The sequence below is a fragment of the Natrix helvetica genome (assembly GCF_964273705.1).
Source record: "Natrix helvetica genome assembly, chromosome: 6".
Classification (NCBI taxonomy): Eukaryota; Metazoa; Chordata; class Lepidosauria; order Squamata; family Natricidae; genus Natrix; species Natrix helvetica.
The window spans coordinates 44,198,685-44,220,896 of NC_138553.1; the positions used below are offsets into that span (position 1 = coordinate 44,198,685).

Below are 22,212 nucleotides of genomic sequence, written 5' to 3' on the forward strand. Positions count from 1 at the left end.
TTATAATTAATTGTTAATGAATAAACATTTAATAACAATCTAAAACAATCTAAAAATTACTAAATCCCTACTTATTGATCACCAAAATTAATTATTTTTTTATTGTCAACTTTCATTGTCAACCTGTATCTTTCCAGTAACAAAGCAGTCTTATCTGTCTTGCCAATTGTGGTGTCAGTCTTCTTTTTATCTCCTTTATAAGGTTTTCATAAACTTCTCTCCGCACTTTGTTGCTTGAAGGATCTCTCAGGTAATCTCGTTGCCCTTCATCTGCTATTAAAATTAGCTTGTCTTTGGTTGTTGATCGGGCTTCTGAAAAGACTTCTCTTCTTAAATCCATCATCATTTCTCTTTTTTCTTCTTCTGTATCTTGGAATCTGAGGTAGAGCTCCAGTTCGTCGAATTCCCTTTTCCATATTCCCTTCTTTCCACTTTCACCCACATTTGCTCCATTAATAAAATAATCTATTGTCTTGTCTTTATCTTCTATGTCTTCATTCTCTCCTTTAATTTTTGGGGCTCCAACCCCTTCATCTTTTGCTGTGAGGAACACTAGTTTTTTCCAACTTCTTCTCAATTCTCCCATATCCTTCCAGTAAATTTTGAATTCCAGCCAAGATATTTTGGAATTTTAACGTTTCCTCATCTGAGTATTGATCCATGTTTCCAAAAAAGAAGGAGGAAAAAGAAAAACTAATAACCACTTCCGCTCTAGCCTTCCAGGCCTCTTTTATTTTTTTATTTTAGATTGACTTAAACACAAGTCCTTTTATGCTCTTCAAGGAGAAGGGTTCTGTTTTTTTTTTCCTTTCTCTCCCCTGCCAAAATAGTTCTCAAAGAGCACCTGCGAAAACAATTCGTGCCCTTGGCTCTTTATCAGTTTGTGTAAACAAGTCGCAAACCTTTCAGCTACAAAGTCAGTAAGATCAAAGAGGAAAAGAGAAGAAATATGTTGTTTCAAAAACTCCAGCCTCTGACCGAGTGGCTGTGTTGCTACCTTTCACTTTCTAATATTTATCTCTGGCTTATAGGAAACAAAGTTCTTTATTGAAATTTAATAACAAGTAATAGGAAGAATTGTTATAATAAAAAGGAAGTTTTAATCCAAAAATCAAAAAATAAAGTAACAAAAAACAGAAGAAGAAAAATTAATCCGTTCACTTTAAGAGGAGAAACAAAAAATGTTGCGAGCACTTCAATCCACAAAGTCTAGTTACAAAGAAAAAAAAAGCTTTCCAGAGCAATCCAATATAGGTTAATTTCGCCGCTTAATTCTTTTGCTTAAGGATTTAATTTGGCTTTAAAAAAAAGTTTCTTTGGGCAGTCTCTCAAAATAGAAAAAATACCTCACCAGATGGATTCACTTTCTCTTTTCACTTCCTTCCTTCCAGAACCGTCCCAACAGCCTGGGGCTGCCTGTTTACCGCCGGCTTGAAGAGCTTCCCTTGGGTCAATCAAGGACTTTGCGGTGTCCCTGAGACCAGCAAGACTTCGTCTTCCTGATCACCGTCTCTGCAGGACGGTTTAGGTCCAAATGGACTGTCCAGCGGCAAAAGTATCAACAGTGGTCTCGGAGTGTCGAGACCACACGTTGTATCGTCGCAACGTTGGCTCCTCCTTCTCCTGGCAAAGATATTCTTGATGTTGCTCTGCCTACAAAGATCAGAATCATACAAACCATGAAATTCCTTGTAAAACCCAATGGAAGTGAAAGTTGGACTTTGAAGAAGCAGGATACGAAGAGTATTGATGCTTTTTAACTCTGGTGCTGAAGAAGACTCCTGAGAATACTGGAGACAGCCAAGAAAACAAAAAAATGTATCGGCAAACAAATCAATGCAGAGTTCTCACTCAAGGTACAAATGACCAGGCTCAAATTATCTTACTTCAGCCAAGTTATGTGAAGACCTAGCTTCCTAGAAAAAAGCTTTAATGCTGGGAAAGATGGGAGGAAAGAAAACAGACAACCAGCAGCAAGGTGGATGGACTCAGTGGATATGAGACAGATCATAATGAAGAAAATCTATCAATGCGATCATTAAAGTCGAAAATGCCCTGATGGCACATAATCAATCAAAAAGCATGACAGAAAAAGTCTACTCCTATTTTCAAACCGACAAAGAACATAGCTTTCAATCATCCTGTAACTCTACGGAATGATCAACTGGTCAGTGACTTGCTCTAGTATCTGAACCAAGTGATATTGCATCAGAATCAGATAAGTCTAGATGAATTGACCAAGATGATGAATCTACTACTTATTTAATACACCACAATGTATCTACTTGCAGTATTCCTGAGTATAGCAGTAGTTTCCCACTCACTGTCCTCATGTAGGATTTCTAATTGATCTTTTGATCAGAGCTTCAAAGTGGGTAATTTCAAATCTGGGGGAAAAAAACCCTGGAAAGGTATAATATACTAATTTTATAGGACTCAAAGCTGTCCTTTATATCCATTTCCCTCTCAATATTAGATAAACTGTTCTAAACCATTTTCTCCTTTTAAAAAATAAAAACAGTAAACCCACATCTCTCATTAAATTGGATAAGACAAAAGTTAACTTTAAAAAAGTTAATATAAAAAACTAATTATTTCAAATACCAGCAGATCTAAACTTGGTGCCATTTTTCTTTCAAATGAAGTCTACCTGTCCATTTAGACAGAACATATGCAGTACTACAACATACCTCCAATTCTAGAAGATATATTCCCAGAAGACTAATCTCCCAAATAACCAGAAAGGCATGAAGAAACATGTTTAGGGGTTATCTAGAATATTATGTTTCTAAATTATATGCTTTGCCCATAGATATTGAATAGTGGATCATTTTCAATTATCAACCTTCCCCCTAACACAAATAAACACTCTTGGTGATGCCAAATGAATTCCTACTTGCTACACCAGAACCTCAGAAGAGCTTTAAAGTTGGCCATCATTATCTGGATTCTTTAGAATGGTGAAAGAACAGATTCTTTTAACACCATAAGATCTGAGGGTAATAAGATACATAATTAAACATTATTTATTTTATTCCATATTCTTTGGAGGTCCAATAAGGCAACGTACAATATCTCATCATGGGCACGCTTTTTGAACTATTACCATCTGGCAGTTGGTACAGAATAATAAAAACAAGGACAAATAGCTGAAAAACAGCTTCTACCCCAGAGCAGTAAGTATATTGAATTCTACTGTACAGTGCAATATTAATGCAATATTAGGGGGTTTAATTCAATTGTATAGGAAGTGAAGGATGCATGCTTTTGTTTTACTTCTTATGTATAATGTACACTGAAGATGGCATTTAATTTCATTGTACGATGTGCAATGACAATAAACTAAACTAAACTTATGGGGTACGCCGGGCTGACAGTGACTGAGCCAAAGAATCCAGTAAACTTCCATGATAGAGGACACATCTGAATCTAAGTTTTTCATCTAACACTCTTATATAAGATACTTACATGGCTCAAAACCAGCATTCTAAAAGACAGTTCCTAGTATTAAAACACAAACACAGGTGGCTGAAAGTAAACCATCCATCATGCCAGATTACAGTGTAGAATATGTAATAAGTCATCTTCCATTACTCATTCCCCATTTCCCTGGGTTAATTAAAGAAAATAGGGAGGAAAAAACAGAAAAAAATAAGGAATGCATATGAGTTTGGAATATGTGCTTGAATATTTCAACCACAGAAAGCACAAAGTGTTTCTGGGTTTTCAACCTGAGTCAGCACAAGACACAGAAACGTAATTTCTTTTATTTTACTGACTGGAAGGGAGACAAATATTTAACTTTCAGCTATAAAGAAAGCAAGTATCCAATATGCCTTTGAAGGGATACTTCTGAAAACTCTGAAAAATATCTTTCAAATTTTTTTATAACATCTCATTTGAGAGTATTCAGCTCAAATTGCTAAATAATATTTTTATGCCCTTTTCTTTTTATAGATACACATTGAACAAAAATTAACTCTGTTTTTTCCTCTGGAATTGCCACTGTCCAGACATTGCAGGCCTTTCTGAGTTATCTTCTCTCTCTTCCATAAATTATAAAACAAATAACTATATACCTTGATTTGTCAGCCTGCTGCAGCAAAAGCACAAGAAAAACTGTGCTTAGTAAAGATTAATTTGTTAAATCCCAAGCTTCTGTGCCTCACATTCACTTCGCTAAAAACAATTGATGAAAATATAGGTTATAGTATCAGTATTCTTTTTTAAGTTCCACAAAATTCTTTATAGGATTTTCTATCTATTCGTTACTTTGCAGTTTTCAAAAAACAAAGCATGTAAATAGTTCATGGCCAACTGCTGCTTGCCATTTAATGAAGAGAAAGCAAAGATGTTCCAGACTATGGAAGCTATTTTTAGATAAATCTATCCATGTCTATATTAGGCTTTTTCAATTATCAAAATTAACAACAAAACTAATGTTTCACGGACCTTAAAGATTAATCAGAATGATGTTACAAGGTCTGATGAAAAAACAATCTAATGAAGTAAATATTGTTCCACAAAAGTTTACATTAATAACAACATTAAGAAGTTTTCAAGATGTTACAGGGCACTTTGCTTTTTCTTTAATAAATATATGAATACTTTATTTTCATGGATCCAAACAGTGTGTTTGTAGTTACAGTATTTCCAAAAAATATTCTTAAGAGAATGAAATGATTACTGTTTGCAGTTCAGTGCTTGGTTTGAAAGAATACCCATCTATCCAGAAAAAACAGCTAAATTAAACTGAAATGTTAAGATGAGATCTCTGGGCAAAGGAAAGCAGCCACACTAGTTTGCCTTGTGTAAAAAGTGTTTTGTGACTGGCCATACCCATCATGGTAGCAATTCTGTGACAATATCAAGACATGCTCTCAAAATTCCAAATATGTTAACCACCCCCAAAATATTGAGGATCTCTGAATATTTCAAAAAATAATATTCGAGGAATGGGCAGTAGAAAATGTTAAGTCAAAGGAGATTTTAATGAAACATTTATATACTGTTTAGCACTGATTTCATAAGTTTGGAAATCATGCCACAGATAAAGCAATGGTATTAAATATAAGGCAGACAGTGACAGAAGATGAAAGCGGTCCTAGAAGATATGGGACTATGTTTGTATAATACAAGAGACAAGGTAACTCAAAGAAAAAAAAACAAGTAAATAGTAAATCTGTGACCACAACAAAGGGATGGAGGGAATATCCATGAAGAGTTAAACAGCTGAAAAGCAAAATGAACAACAGGCATTGGATATGGGGAAAGAGCCAAACATATCTGTAATGTACAAGAGAGTTTTTACTGAATGTATGTGTTGGAACTGAATCTTGTTCTTATTAAAAAATAACTAACAAAATGTGAATTTTTTACTACATGAGGACAGACTTACCTTGATATTTTGGGCATCAACATTAGCTCCAGCCTCTAACAGTAGACTAATCACTGTAGTATTTCCTGCTAGAACTGCCCAGTGTAATGCTGTATTCTTATGATACTTGTCTCCCAAATTCACTGAAACATTAAAAGTAAGCAGCAACCGAGTAGGATCCACACTGGAAAATTAACAAAAACATTATATAAACAAAGACAAAAACAAATGTTCATTTCCTTGGCGAAAGAGTATGTATTCTTTTAGACTGGGTCAGGTTGATTTCTGAATTAATTAAAATACAAATGAGTGATTTATTACTAGTGGCAACCACAACAGCCTCTGTTCACTGGAACCACCCATGCATGAAGAAGCAGAACTATCAAAGCAGAACGCAACCCTCAGAAACAGTCTTGAAAAATATCATGGCCATCTGACGATTTGTTGTAACTGACGTCCTATCATCTTCTTTACAAACTTCCCTAATAAGGGGAGACTACAAATTGAATGGAAATTGTCAAAGACTTCCAGTGTTGGGCATCCAGAAGTTGTGAATACCCCAACACTGGAAGTCTTTAAGATTATGTTGGATAGCCATTTGTCTGAAACGTTATAGGGTTTCCTGCCTAGGCAGGGGGTTGGACTAGAAGACCTCCAAGGTCCCTTCCAACTCTGCTTTTGTATTGTATTGTATTGAAGAAGACTATGTCAGAGATGGATTTTTAAACAGACGTGCACACTGGACACTTTGAGAATAACTATGTAGCATCCTTCACAAAGGAGGTATTTATCTCTTCTTGGATCAAGCTATACACACCCCAATGAATTTCTTGAAAGATCCAAGCTGGGCATGGATCCATTTTAATGAAAGCTAACCTCATATCATTGGGAGTTTTATCCTTTTTCTCAGACTTCACTAATTCAAAAGAGTCTCAAATGATCTTACAAAATATTACTCTAGTCATGGCACTAGACTAGGGGTGTTAAACTGGCGGCCCACGGGCTGGATGAGTCACGCACAGGCCATGCCCACCCCAGCTCTGAAAAGGGAAAAAACATCATGAAACGTCACATGATGGCAACGTGACGCCACAAGTTTGACACCTGTGCACTAGACTGTCCAAAAGCTGTTGAATCTGGATCAAATGTCAGGAATTTTATCTGTGAAGAGTCTTCCAAACACGATTCAGGGGCAAGCAGTCAGTTTTCCTAGCTGTCCTTAGAATACAATTACAGTGGAGAAATGCAGTTTTTCATTGGTCTGATCATCACTGTATACTGCCAAATCTGGACTATTCAGTGATATTAATTCTTCATTTCCTCAGTCCCACAGTCTATTTTCGTATTTATCATGTCGTCTGGATTTAATTTCATGTTCTCTTCCTTGCTTAGTCATTACAGTTCAATGATGTCCAAGCTATTGAATATTTCCTTGGAACTGGATAACAAGGGGCAAGAGCTAAGTATTATCAATATAATAATGCGAATGACATGCAGTAGATACTTATAAACTATACTTATAGTTTATAATACTATGAACAATAGAACTGTGCATAGTTTCAAAATAATTTGAAAGTAGTGTGTCAATCCTTATGTATTTCTCAGCTATTCATTGAAGCAGAATTACTTTTTCAGGTTTCAATGAAAACTTGAAAAAATATCCTGCTACTCTAAAAATGTGATAGAATATCAAACAGACCAAGAGTCCGCACAAGAAAAAACAAAAATGATGAAAAATATACTTATCAGCTCAGAGAGACTAGAGGTAGCATGGGCAGGTATAAGAAAAAAAATTCACCTTAATTATGCTAAGTTAAGCACGAGAACTGCTTTGACAGGCTTTCAAATTTTGTTATGTTACCCTATTGGCAATATTTTTCTGGAAACTAAAGTGGCTTTTTTCCCCTGAGTTTGCTAGTTTTGTTGAACTACCTTAATGGACAGTAGAAGAGTGCTGAGAGGTATAAACCATTTCTTTCAAATAATATTTAGGAATACAAAATTTTAACGTATTTGACGTATGTATGCTACTGGAATGTTAAAAATAATGGCCCACAGGTTTAAATGAGCAAATTACCTGTGTGTTCTATAAGCTGCCCACATTAAAGGTGTCATTCCATTTTGATCCATCATATCAACATCCTGGTGAAAAAAGAAATAATCACATATAAAAAGAAAAATACCAAGGGAAAACATCCGGATACCTCCTCTTAAGGAAACTTAAGACAGTATAATACTGTGCTATTATGAAGCATTTTAGGTGTTGACTGAAGGTTTTATATTTTTGTGTGCATGCATTTGATCACAGTTTGTTGTAGGTGTAAGAGCACCATCTACTGTTTTAAGTTAGTCATTTCTGCAATTGAAATTACAGGTAATCCTCAACTTACGACCACAATTGAATCCAAAATTTCTGTTACTAAGTAAAACATTTGTTAAGTGAATTTTGGTCCATTTTACAACCTTTTTTGCCACAGTTGTTAAATGAATCACTGCAGCTATTAAGTTAGTAATACAGTTGTTAAAGTGAATCTGGTTTCTCCATTGACTTTGCTTGTCATAAAGTCACAAACAGTAATCAGGTGACCCTGGGACAGTGCAACTGACATAAATATGCGTCAGTTGTCAAGCACCTGAATTTTGATCACATGACCGTGGGGACGCTGCAATGGTCGTGTGAAAAATGCCCATAAGTAACATTTTTCAGTGCCATTATAACTTTGAACAGTCACTAAATGAACTGTTATAAGTTGAGGAATACTTGAATTTACACAGGTAGTCCTCGAGATATGACTATAACGGAGCCAGCCCATTAGGGTTGCATGTTGTGGCCATCGTTAAGTGAAATGTGTGCATTTGTGAGCGGGAACAAAAAGATGGCTGCATTTGGGTCGCTGCCATACATCCTGGGGACAAACTACTGTGTTCTACTGTCTTACCAACTGTTGCAGAAACGTTCTGCAGAACTGTGCAGATTTCTCTAGGATAGCAAAATGCAGCAAATTCTGGCATCCATTTTGTCCTGCCCACAAATGGATGGGACAAAATAGTGGCCACATTTGGATCGTTGCTGCACAGCCGAAGTATACATGGTCTGCCTACTTCCACAACCTGGAAGGTCTGGAAAGTTTCAGAAGGTAAGTGTGAGATGTGATGGCCATGTGGGATGGAGGCCCAAGCTTTGCAGGATTCCAGCGAGATAGGATGGGGGAGAGTGTCGGGAGGGTGCTGCAGCGACCCTGTAGTGGGTTGTAAGGGTGAATAACTATAGGCTACAAAGCATTATCTCCAATTAAACCAATTAATTTCTCTATTTGCAATTGAGTCCATTTAGATAATATAAAACAATTTACTAGTACTATATTCAACTATTCAGTGGTAAGGTCTGTTGACTTCAAAGAGTTATACCCAGGACGTTATGCATAGTACTGCATATGTTAATCTCAGAAATGCAATTATAAAAAACATGTGAATATGTAATTGTCTCTCCTAAAGTTATGAAATAAATGCACATACCTGTCCCTTGGCTATTAGGTAAGCAACAATAGATGTATGTCCAAACTGGGCTGCTAAATGAATACAACTACATCCTTCTCCATCAATTAATGATGGATCTGCACCATATTTCATAAGCTGTACAACCATTGATAAATGACCCTGTCTAAAACAATAAAAACAGTATTAAATTTTGTAATGTAGCTTTTGCTTTATTTGTAAATTATTTCACCTAGAGAAGAAATACGAATCTATTTATCTATCTACAAGACCATTTGTTCTCAAAATCATCCTAGGTAACAATTTAAAAAATGTTGCTTATGTCATATTTTTTGAAAGTGATAATTTTACCTTTATTTAGCCAGATGAACAACTTGACTGAATAATTTTTATGCTATTCCAAGTCCTTAATATGTGGGATAATGAAAAATCCATAGTTTCTTCAGTCCTGTCAATCTAAATTTCTCTAGATCTACAGATAAGACAGAAAGCCACCTGGTCTGCACTCCTGATAAAACAAGAGCCACTAAAAATTGCACCTTGACATTTTCATATGAGCCATTACATTTTTAGATGATAAGAATTACAATGTAACGCATTTAGGTGGCACAAATTTGAGGGAAATCTGATTTATGTACCAAGAGTTTTGACACAATAATTAAAACATGGAAATATTCCATGAGCACAAAGAACCTTTTCAGGCTTTACATTAATCAGTCATGCAGTTTAGCAAGCATACTAGATATTTTGCTATGTTTTCTGAAAAATTGGTTCTCAAAAATTAGTGTATTAGTGAATATACAGATAAGTCCTTTCAAAATCACTAATCAGCAAATAACAAACTCTTGATTCATTGAACTGACTGATAATCCACTGTGATTTGCTAAGACTAACAATAATTAAATATACAGTACATAATTTTTAAAAACCATGGTAAATATGCATAAAATAACACATAAATGTCAACGTCCCAAACAAAAGCCAAAACAAACTCAGCAATAACAGAAGAACCCAATTGGCAGCTACTTATTCTTTGGAGCATCTACTTTCAGTGTAAAATAAATAGAAGGACTTACAGCTACAAGAAAGTCCAAAATTTCTGTTGCTAATCAGGCAGCCGTTAAGTGTGTTTTGTCCCATTTTATGACCTTTTTGCCAGAGTTAAATGAATCACTAGAGCTAAGTGAATTATGCAATCATTAAACAAATCTGGCTTCCACCGTTGACTTTGCTTGATGGCTAGCAGGGAAGGTTACAAATGATGATCACATGACCCTGGGACAATGCAACTGTCATAAATACATGCAAGTTGCAAAGCGCCTGAATTTTGATCACATGGCTATGGGGATGCTTCAACGAACAAGTGAAACCTGTTCATAAGTCACTTTTTCAGTGTTCTTATACCTTCAAGTGGTCACTAAAAGAATGGTTATAAGTTGAGCACTACTTGTACACTGAAGATGTCAACCAGGATGTTGTCCAAAAAGCCAGTACTACTACAAAAGCAGCAGCTCTGTGCATCACTCCCCCCCCCCTTTATGGAAATGGGATACATCTTCTCTGGGACAACTGAGTCAGTCAGGTCAGTTCCAATTGCAGAATATGGTTCAAGAGAATGCTCGGTGCCAAGCTATGCAGGGCTTTAGAAATGGAAACCAACATTTTGAAATGCATCCATCCTTATTGAAAGCTCATGCAGGGGTTCAGTAAAATATGCTCCTGGCAATGTGTGCTCTACAACCTAACAGGCAGGTTTCCAATCAACTATGAATTCCAGATGTTCTTCAAAAGCAGCCCCTGCACTAAACATTGCACTAGTACAAATGAGTGGTGTTGATATGAATTATTCTAGGTATGTCTTTCTGCTAGATAGGAGCACAGTTGATTTACCATATACCACCACCCACAAAAAACCCCAACAACACTGGAGCAAATGCTGCCCCATCTACAGCCTATATCTGTCCAGCAAGCAGTAGCTGTGAGTCCAAGTTGCAAATCTGCTTCCTCAGTGTCTGACAGAGATGATAAAGACACTCAATGTCAATCAGCAACTCTTTCTTTCTGGATTTAATTTGCAGTACAGTGTTGCAAAACTGTTTTATAAACATTAATTAATAATGAAATTATGAGAAAACACCCAATTTTTCCCACCTAGTTGCCCAATGGAGTGGTGTGGAGTTCAGGTCACCTCCTAGCTGGTCAACAATAGCACCTTTTGATATGTAGTACCTGTAGACAAAAAATAAGTATAAATCTAATAATGGGAAGACAGAAAGTGATAACACTTTTATCAAGAAATGCAGGATACGTTTTATAAACCTAAAAAAATAGTATTTTATATTCATTATATTTTTGGATTAATCAGTAAATGATATACTTCTTTTAAATAGTAAAAGATTAAGGGAATCAAAGTGCATTTATGGTGAATACAGTTCTCAAAAAACAATGACTAATCAGAAAACTGACTTTTAAAGTAAAACTGTTACTTACATAACTATATACAGAAATTAACTGATAAAAATATTTTAAATGTGTGTTCATTCATGCTGTTACCATTAGTTTTTATCAGATTTTTAAAAAAGCAAAGACTAAGATAAGCAACTCAACTGCAGACCTTCACTGAAGTTGGGGGACCAATAAGTTTAAATAAACTCCATATTCACTGTGGGGAGGCCAAACAGTAATTTGCAGAATCACTGCTCAAGAAAAATTAAACATTTGAAAGGTAATGTACATATATATAATCCACATAAATTGACTTTATCTCCAATGTTCTTCTCTGCATCATATCCTACTGTGAAAGGAGATAATGACCAGGAAAGAATTTCATTTGTGGTGACCCATTTGCCTAATTTGTCACCTTTTCAGTGCCAATGACTTTTAAGCTTTTAAAATCTTTTTGTTTCTCTTCTTTTTTAAACAATTGACATTTTAGTTGTTTTTGCTACATTTTAATATTATAAATTATCTAGCAATCTTAGAATGAAAAGCACCATACAGATTCATAAAACAAAAAAGGTTCCTCCAAGCAACGTGCATAGCAATCCTACTTCTTTATGAACTCCTTGACTATTAAAAAGTTGAAAAATAGTCTTCATCATTTCATTGCTACATAAGCAGTTACAGTAGCTGGCAGGCTTCTCTCCAATCCCTTATATACCATTTCATCTACTGCAGACTGCATGTGGTGTCAGCTGACAAAAGAACATCAATTATAGTATTTAAAAGCAGTAGATTGAAATTTTGTAGTGATGCCAAGTAAACTGGACTGGAGAGATTTTAAATATATTAAAACATTTAAATGTGGTTACTTTTATAAGAAAAGGTTTTATGAATTATGTATGAATTCCAAAACTGTTAATATTTATATTTATACTGTATATAATGTGTGTATATAAATATATTAAATATTATATTTGTATTTTCTGTTCTATTCTTATTTAAACTTTATGACTATAATCCTCAAGATGACAATACCAAATAATTCAAATATCTCATAAAAATAATGCATGCCATTAGCCTGCAAAGGCACAATTATCTACAAATGTCTCTAATCAGTTTGGCTTCATTTTCCATACTAAGTATTTATTTTAATGAACATAAATTAACTTTATTTGTTCTTTAAATATAGCTTTCCTTAGATTTCAAACGAAACAAATTAAGCTTTTTCAAGGCACTACATATTGTTTCAGTAATGACTAAAGTGAAAATGGAAATTATAGCATTTATTAGTGAGGAAATGGAACAGCTACTCTATTTTTTTAGTTTATTAATCTAAAATGATAGAAATGTAACTGTTAGAAACCTATAGTTTGAGCATTACAAAATAAGTATTTGAAAAATGGTTATCAAAATCTATAGACAACTATAAATTGATATTTTTATCAATTGCTATGATCAATTATTTATTGAGGAAATAGTTCTGTAGAGGAAAAACACTATAAAAAAGAATAGCCACCATTTGAATGAATGAATGAATGAACTAACTAACTAACTTTTCTTACAGCCATTGGTCAATCAATTAATTACTATTTAATATATATGACTACACAATCTATTTATGCCTAATCTAACTATGATAGAAATATGGAGTTAAAGTCCTATTAAGAAAATTAAAAACTGATTTTGACAGAAAAGTAGCACTTACTTCACTAAATCCAATCTGTTATTGATTGCAGCCCAATGGAGAAGCGTAACATTTTCTTTATCAGGTTGCCGTACATCATAGCCTGCTTCTACCAACTCACAACAACGATCATATATTCCATACCTTGAAGAAAAGTATAAATAGTCAGTAATTCGGAATTAATCAAACTTAATATTTGAATTTGAACAACACTGGACAGAATACAGAAAAAAGGAGACTCATTTTCTTTTTCCAAATGCCTTCTACATTTAAAATACAATGCACATATTTTCCTATTCTTCCAAGGTGAAATTTTATTGTTTCTGCCCTGCACAATCAATATTACATATCAGTAAACACTTTATATACTTTTATTATGTAAACCAAGATTAGATTTAAGAATTAAGAGCCATGGTGGTGCAGAGGTTAGAATGTTGTATTGCAGGCTAATTTTGCCGATTGCCAGGGGTTCAATCCTCACCGGCTCAAGGTTGACTCAGCCTTCCAAGGTCAATAAAATGAGAATCTAGATTGCTGGGAGCAATATGCTGACTATGTAAAACTGCTTAGAGAGGGCTGTAAAGCACCATGAAGCAGTATATAAGTCTAAGTGCTATTGCTACCGTAGTTGCATTTTTACAAGAAAAATGTGTTTAGGCTAGTAATCAAAATTATCACAAAAGTCATTTTGTTTTATGAAGCTGCCATATGCCTGTTCATTGTTAATACAATATTTACTTGAGGACAAGGAAGCAATAACTAATTTTCATAAAATGTGTGTGGGTGTTAGTCTTTTGTAGTGAGGCAACTAGATAATTACAAGTAGTCCTTGAGGTACAAACGGCTGCCTAACAACTGTACTGTTCGTTTGCACACAGTTTAGATTGCTGGCAGAAAGATACGTTGCAGTCAATTGTACTGCATTTGTTTGCTTTGAGGATTAGTATGAAATACTATAGATTGCTTATAGAAGCTGATGAGTGGGCAGTTTTTTCGGGAGGCTCGACCTGGAGCCCTGCAAATTTACCACCCTCACAATTTAAGTCTGGGAACTCACCTAGAGGTGCTGCAGTTCACAAGTAAAGGACCGCCTGGCATTGCCAGAAAAGGTGATGGGCAGGCGGCAGCATCCCCTCTGGAGGCTCCAGCTGGGGAACCTGACAAATTCCCTAGCCTCTCAGTTTACTTAAAGATGGCAGAGGTCATTTAATGAATCAAAGCAAGCAGTAAGCCCAATCTTCAATCATTTAGAGACCCAGTTGATTCGCTTAATGAGCATATTTCAAAAATGTCATAAAAATGAGTCCAATTCATTTTACAAAGTTTTGACTTACGATCCTTCCCTAATGGGAAGGCTCCATTAGGGTCACAGCTTGAGGACTATCTGTAAATCATGGAGATAACTATTCATCACCCTTACTTTCCTCTATTCCTTCTCCGCCCTTCATCAATGCATTATTTATAAGATTTTCTAAATTTCTAATACATTCAGAATGAAAACACAGAGTTTGGCAATCCTGATTTAAAAAGTGAACTCTCAACATGTGCAATTTCATTGACTCAGTTTATACCACCTGTGGAAAAACAAGTTGTGAAACACAGGGGAAGAAACACCCTTTGTCTGCTCCTTTTAAATAGTTCCTCCTGCCTATGCTATTAGCAGAAGTAAGATAAAAGAATGGAATTTAGAGCTCAAAGAGAATGGAGAATCAGCTCCCCCCACCCACTCCCCAATCTCCTGCAGTTCAAGCTAGCAGAAGAGAATTAAGAGAGCTGAAAATCTTTGAGGAAAAGCAGAATTGTGTTACAAGCCAGGAAGTTATAAGATAGAGAGAAAGCAAAAGCTTCAGTTATGAAGATGTCTAATGGAAACTAGAGTAAAAAGACTTAGGACAGTTCACCAGGAGCATGGCTTGAAAAGGCTTGCTGCCAGTTTCGGAAGTGAAGGGTAGAAGAGGCTTGGTGAGTGACTGCCAAAAAGTCCTAGGCGCTAAGCAGTGCCGTAATTGAAGCCTACTGAAATTGACCAGCAGCAGACTAGTGTGGGATTGTGTAGCCTATAGTAACAGCTAGAGGGTGAAACTTCCCCATCATTCCCTTTCATAGTAAACATCATTATTCAAAGCATTAAAAAGGAATCAGAAACTAATAAGCAAAATCATTAGAGAAAAAGTAAAACAACTGAATCACCAATGTCATGCACTATATTTATATATTTGTTTCATGTGGAAATTAACACTTAAAATATTAATTTTTTATTGTAGCAAAGATTGTTTAGGATCCAAAGAGTCAAAAGAGCTAAACAATCTTTGCTTCTGTCACATTCATTCATAATTATGGTACATAATAATACAAAATTAATACTTTAAGTGTTGATTTCCAAATGAAACAAATACCTATATGCTGACTAAAAAGTACACTTACTGTGTGGCTTTGACAATATCCCATGTGCTGTAATCATCAATGTGGCTTTTGCGCCCAAGAGTTTCATTGTATCCGTGGTTATAGTGACCTTGAGATTTGATTTCCTGAAAAGAAGCAGTTTTATTAAACTATTTAAAATATATTAAAATGTCTAAAACAGAAAAGTATCAGTTCCATTAAATCAGACTGCTGATCCATTCAGCTCAATGTACTCTTTTCCACTATAGCTCATATCTCTAGATCAAGTATGTGCAATTTTTGCAATTCAAGTTTCCAGACTTCTAGAGGACTAAAGAAGGCCTCAAAAACAGCCCATTTGTTTTCTCTGTTTTTAAAAGATTAATAAAAGTGGGAATAAACACATTGCTCCCATTGCCATCCTTAAGATCTCCCTCTCCCTAAAACCGCCTGAAATGATACATCATAAATGTGGCCATATATGCATGATTTTGGACTGATTTGAGGGTAATTTAAATAGTTGAGATAGAAGTCATTTTCTTTCTGAGAGCATCTTGGTCCCATTCTGACTTCTATTTTAAAAACAAACAAACTGCTGAAATTATATAATCTCATGATGCCATAGATGCCATAAATTGAGATCTGCGAGGCTACATGTAGTTTGTGGGGCACCGATTACCCCCTTCTTCTAGACAGATTACAAACTGGATGAGAGTAGCAATCCTCTTTCACTATTAATCCCCAAATGATATTCAAGCACACTGCTGCTAAATCTGGGGTTTCCGTATGGCTAATGCAAGATTTCCCTCAAAGCCAGGAAGCACTTACATCAACAATTCAGCAAAAATTGCACATTAGTTTCAGTGTAGCTTATTTTGATGTAACCACTGTTGTATGTATGTATGTATACAAATAGATGTACAATTAAAATAAATACTTTAAAATGTGATCATAAAAAAGAGATGAAAAGATACATAATTCTTTTGCTTAATATTATTAGACATATACACAGCATTTCAGTCAAGAATTCAAGGGGCCTACAGATTGGTCCCGCTTTTCTTATTTTTTTTCCTCAAAGCAATATTCCTGTAAGGTAGATTGGGCTAAGAGAGAATGACTGACCTCAGTCACCTTGTAAACTTTCATGGTTGAGAGCAGATTAGAGTTTGAACTCCTTTCCTTGTAGTTCAACAATGTAACCATTACATCATGTTGATTCTCCTTTAAACTGGGCCAAAGATTTTCAAATTTCCAAATTTTTGCATAACTCTTCAGTAAACCTGTTCATTATTTACAAACTTCCCCAATGTACCGTATTTTTCGGAGTATAAGACGCACCTTTTTCCTCAAAAAAGAGGCTGAAAATCTGGGTGCATCTTATACATCGAATATAGCATTTTTTGCCTCCCAAAGCCCGGCCCCCTTCACCAAAATGGTCATGTATACCCTTATGGAGGCTTTCAGAGAGCTTCTGGGGGCGGGGGAGCGAAGAAATGAGCAACAAATGGGCTGTTTTTTGCCCCCACTCCCTGCAGCACTCTATAAGCCTCCATAAGGCTATGCATGCAATTTTTTTGGTGAAAAACAGGCCGTTTTTTGCTCATTTTTGACCCCCCGCAGGAGCACTCTGCAAGCCCCCCCAAGACTATTCGTGCCTTTTCTTTTCTTTTTTGAAAAAAACCGGACTTGTTTTCGTGAAAAACTGGCTGTTTGGGGGAGGTTTGCAGAGTGCAAAAACTTTTTTTTTCCTTTTGGAAAGCTCTAACTGATTGATGAGAATTACATTGATCAAGTGCTATGCCAGCAGAAACAAAGTCTTAGGTGCTGCAGATTGTCAGCTATTTCCTCCTCCAGCACATGGATAAATACACCTGGAAAGATCTACCTACCCACCTACTCTCTCTCTCTCACTCTCTCTCTCTCTCTCTCCCTACCTACTATATTTCTCTCTCTCTCCCCCCATCTACCTACGTACCTACCTACTCTCTCTCTCTCCCCTATCTACTGTATTTCTCTCTCTCTCTCTATTTCTCTCTCTCTATCCCTCTACCTACCTACTCTCTCTCTCTCCCTACCTATCTACTGTATTTCTCTTTCTCTATCTCTGTTTCTCTCTCTATTCCTTTGCCTACCTACCTACCCACACACTCTTCCTCTCCCTACCTACCTACTGTATTTTTCTCTCTTTCTCTCCCTCTCTATCCCTCTATCTACCTACCTACTTTTTTAAAAAAATTGCCTCTTCAAAACCTTGGTGCGTCTTATCCTCCGGTGCGTCTTATCCTCCAAAAAATACGGTACCTCATTTAAAGTGGGAATACTTTTATAATCCAGTTTTAGTTACTCACTCTGAATGCTTTCAAATTCAAAAACTTAACAAGAAAATCCCAGCTTAAAAAGCCAATACAGATGAATGAATCCTTCAAAATGAGAACTGTAAAATATAGTAACCAATTTATAGTATAGTAACTTTGGAAAGAGTTCCAAAGGATATACTGACACAAAACTCTTGGTAGCAAGTTAGTAAAAAATGGAAGCAAATTGAAATAATCTATAGAAAAAAGAGAATTCAAACCAAAAAAACCAGTACAGTTACAACATCCCCAAATTAACATACTATTAAATATTGATAGTTGGAAATATCTGATTAACGTGCAAAGAAGTATTGTGTTGCCAAGTAATTGACCGGGATATATTTTGGAATAATTATGTGTTCAAGTCAGTGTGCTTAAAATAGCTACTTTTTTTTAACAAATAAACAACTTCAATCCCAGGTGCATTCCTGATAGAGAAGGGAGATTCCCCCAACGTGTTTACAACTGTAAAACCTATCAGAATCAAAGATGTATTAAATCAACTATAAAATGTCTATTTTTCATGTTTGAACTCTATTAGACCATAGAAGGCAATGGTTTAGATTGCACATTTTTAGATGAAGAAAAGAAAAAATAATTTTATTATATATAGCTTATTATTTATATAGAATTTAACTCAGTTGCCCTGACAGCCCTCCAGAAAAGAAAAGGTTTTTAAAAAGCTGATGACTGTAGTGGAATGAAGAACCAAGGAGTAGGCAGGCTCTTAATTCCTCTTTGCACAACGAAAGGACTTGAGATCAAAAACAAATGCTCCATACAGTTGCTCTTTGAAAAGAAATTATAAGGCAGTGGTATCTGGCAAATTTAGAGTTACGGCAGAAAAAGGAATAGTCATCTTTTTGCTCAAACCCAGGTTGGCACCTTCAAAAGGACACTAGGATCATATACTTCCTTTTCTAATCACTTGCGGAAATTATCTTTGAACTGCTTTTCAGCTATTAGGCAATTTTTGGATTGACAAGTCTGAAAACAACTGGTGTGTTTCTTCAATACTTAGCAATAAAAGTTTTAAATAAAAGTTTAAGGACTTAAATAATAGTTTGGAATAAGCAGTCAAGGGATGCTCAGAACTTGGATTTTGGAAAGTTGCAAGCAGAGTAAGATTCCAGATGGATTTGAAATAAGATTTTAGAACTGACTATAAGAATCCTTCCCATGGTAAAATGCTTTGTTTTGAAATCTTTAAAAACAATGACAGGATTAGATTTTGAACATTGGATGCCAGAAGGCAACCAGAAGGAACTGAAGATTACAAATAAAGGAGATGAACACTTAAATTTGACTTCATAGTAACAGATGGAGCAAAATATTTTAACACTGGGCATATTGAAGAATATTTTTGAACAATTCATCCATAAGTTGATTTTAAAAGTGTTTCCCTCTGCAGATTATGTTTAAAATGCATATGTTATAGAGGATGAGCAAATTTTACTAGAAAAGTTTGGGACTGCGCTGAAAGTAAATTTTGAAAAGACAGGCTACAAGAATGATACAGAAAAAGATGCTACACTGACATACAAATAACAAACCAAAAAGTAACCTGGAAAACTTCATATTGGATTTACAAAGCAGACTTGTTGAAGAATTTTATGAGAAGTGCCAAAAAAATATTGAAAAGAAATCAAATTCTGTGGCATTAGAAGGGACTAGATCAAGATTCCTAAATATAAAAGGAAGAAAAATAAATTTGGTTTATTTGATCAAGGTTAAAATAGAGAAGTAATCTGCTGATCTTTCGCTGATTAGGATTGAATGACAAGGGTACATTTTAAGGGAAGGTAGTAAATTACAAAATGATTGTGATGCAGGGGAAACCATTTCTTTATATATGAATTTTCTTTTTTATTATATTCTTATTTTTTTCTTTTTAATTATAATTTTCAATAAAATTATTATTTTCCAATAGCCACCATTTTTCAAGCATCTACACTTCAACATTTCTGTAATCCAAACTCTAGAAATCTTTAAAAGTAAGTGAGGAGGAGAGTGTGGGGCTTGATGGGGTGGGAAGTAAACCCAATACCTATGGAGATGGGGTGGGGAGGATGGGGGATAAATAGATGGAATATCTCTATAGTCAGCTGTAGCATCCCTATAAGTCAGCTGTAATGGTAAATGTCAACTTTGGGACCAGGTCATAAATGGCTTTGGGAGGAGGGGGTCCTGATGAAATTTTTAACAGCTGCTAAGTGACTACTCATAAGTTGAGGACTAGCTGCTTTTGCTAGACTCCACTGACAACACAGCATAGCACCCCTGCTTGGGCCCCAGGCTCCCTAGTCAAAGACTCATAAACTAATTAATTGACTGAAGTGAGAAAGTCCCCAGTTGTGATTCTTTTTCCCTGACAGCAACACAAAATAACAAATACCAGGTCACTAGATCTGATCAATAACCATTCCTATTTCTTTGGGAACGGAAGCTTTGGTGGTGGAAGCTTTCCTTCTCTGTATGAAAATAGTCATCCACAGGGAAGAGTACGTCTTGCTGATCTCAGGGACATCGCAAAGTCCCTGATTGATCCAAGAGAATCTCTTCTAGCCGGCGATAGAAGCGCAGCCCCAAGCTGCTGAAGTCGGGACAGCTCCGCAACTGGAGGAAAGCGGAAAGAGAAAGTGTGTCCATCTGGTGAGGAAATTTTATTTTTACAAAAGAGACTGCCCAAAAAAGATTAAAACCAAATCAAACTTGTAAAGAAAAGAAAAGAAAAGAAGTGGTGAATTTAAGCTATTTTGGACAGTGTGTTATCCTTTTCTTTAATTGTCTCCTATGAATGGAACTTTTGCAAACACTTCCTACTTTTTAAAGTAAAAGTATTGGCTTTTCTTCTTCTACTTTTTTTTTAACCTATGGATTAAATCTTTTTTTTTATTTTCACAATACTGGCTTGGATGGTTTTTTTTTCTTTTTATTTTGTTCTATTTAAGAGCCTTGTTTCTTTTAAGCTTGGAATATAAAAAGGATACAAAAGGAATATAAAGAGAGCAGTAACATCAGAGGGAAAAGAAGTTACACTGCCACTTGGAGGTTGGAGGCTGAGTTCTGGAAATATTTTTCTCACTTTTTTCTTTGATCATTTTGACCTTGCACTTCAAAGGTTTTAGCTTGCAAAGAGATAAGATGGGTTGTTATGCAGGTGCCCTTTGGATGTCTCTTTGGCAGTGAGAGAGAAGTGAAAAACAAAGCTTTGTTTTCCAACTAGAGTGGCAGTGTTTATAAATTGGACAATGACACAATACCAAGAAGAAACCATAACATTACAACAGATTGTTTGAAATTCAAAAATTATTAGAAACATCAGAGAGAATTGAGAAGAAATTGGAAAATATAGATGGTAATATAGCAAAATTTGATGAAATTGAAGATAGCCAGCTAATGGAAAAAGTGGAGGTTAGAGTCTCAAAAACCCAAGGGAAAAATGAACAAAGAGGCAAATAGCTGTGGATATTGACAGTGATCTGTGCGTGGTTGGAAATGGAAAGAATGGAACATGGAAAGGGAAGAGTGATGGAAAGGAGCTCTACCCGAGATTTCAAGGTATAGAAGGCGAAAAAGGGCATTGGTACTTACCTGATACGCCTCTTCTCATAGTGGGGGAGGAGTATCCAGACTGGGTTAACCTTGTCCTCTCATTGATTGGACTGAGTCAGATAAGCTCTTTGGGCACGCCCACTGGTCACCAGGTACTACCCAGTTATCGGCGAAGAACTCTATCCGACTCGTTGCACCATTCACTCCAGACTTCTTATTCCATATATTATCTTTTATTGTTTCAAACAACAACATAATCTTATAAACCATCAACATAACACTTTATCAGCATAACATTGTCAGGGAGGGGCTGAATACTCCTCCCCCACTATGAGAAGAGGCGCATCAGGTAAGTACCAATGCCCTTTCTCCATAGTGAGGGGGAGGAGTATCCAGACTGGGACGTACCAAAGCCTACACATCCCTAGGGAGGGAGACCCCTGAGGCACATGCCCCCCCCCAACTAATGCCTGGTCAGGTGTGGTCCCAGCCCTATGGACCGCTTGCAACACCCTGTGGCCGAAAGAGGCCTCTGCCGAAGCAAAGGAGTCCAGTTTATAGTTCCTTACGAAAGGTGAGGGAAAGCACACGTGGCTGCCCTGCAGATTTCGGCCAAGGAAGCCTGCGTGGAAGTGGCTGCACTCCGTGTAGAGTGAGCTGTGATGCGACCTGGCGTAGGCAGCCCCTGTGACTGCACATTTTGGTCAGGGAAGCCTACGTGGCACAGGCCGTAGAAGTGGCTGCGCTCCGCGTGGAATGAGCAGTGATGCGGCCTGGCGTGGACAGGCCCTGATATGCAGTGGCAATACAGGTTCGCAACCACCTGTCTATGGTAGTGGAGGTCACCTTTTTTCCCCAGAGTCCTCGGCTGGAAGGAAACAAACAGGGCTTCGGATTTCCTGCTTGGCCTGGCTCTCCTGAGG

At 36.2% G+C, this 22,212-nt stretch overlaps 1 protein-coding gene across 1 annotated transcript in view; it reads right to left on the reverse strand.

Annotated features, from left to right (window-relative positions):
• The window catches only part of ZDHHC17 (zDHHC palmitoyltransferase 17), a 76,706-nt gene that overhangs the window by 37,882 nt on the left and 16,612 nt on the right, over positions 1–22,212 (reverse strand). The window contains exons 2-7 of the mRNA XM_081958590.1: positions 15,423–15,526; positions 13,020–13,142; positions 11,024–11,101; positions 8,894–9,038; positions 7,455–7,519; positions 5,399–5,561 (exon numbers count right to left, since the gene is read on the reverse strand). Of these exons, the coding sequence (XP_081814716.1) occupies positions 5,399–5,561; positions 7,455–7,519; positions 8,894–9,038; positions 11,024–11,101; positions 13,020–13,142; positions 15,423–15,526 (678 nt within the window). The remainder of the gene's footprint in view (positions 1–5,398; positions 5,562–7,454; positions 7,520–8,893; positions 9,039–11,023; positions 11,102–13,019; positions 13,143–15,422; positions 15,527–22,212) is intronic.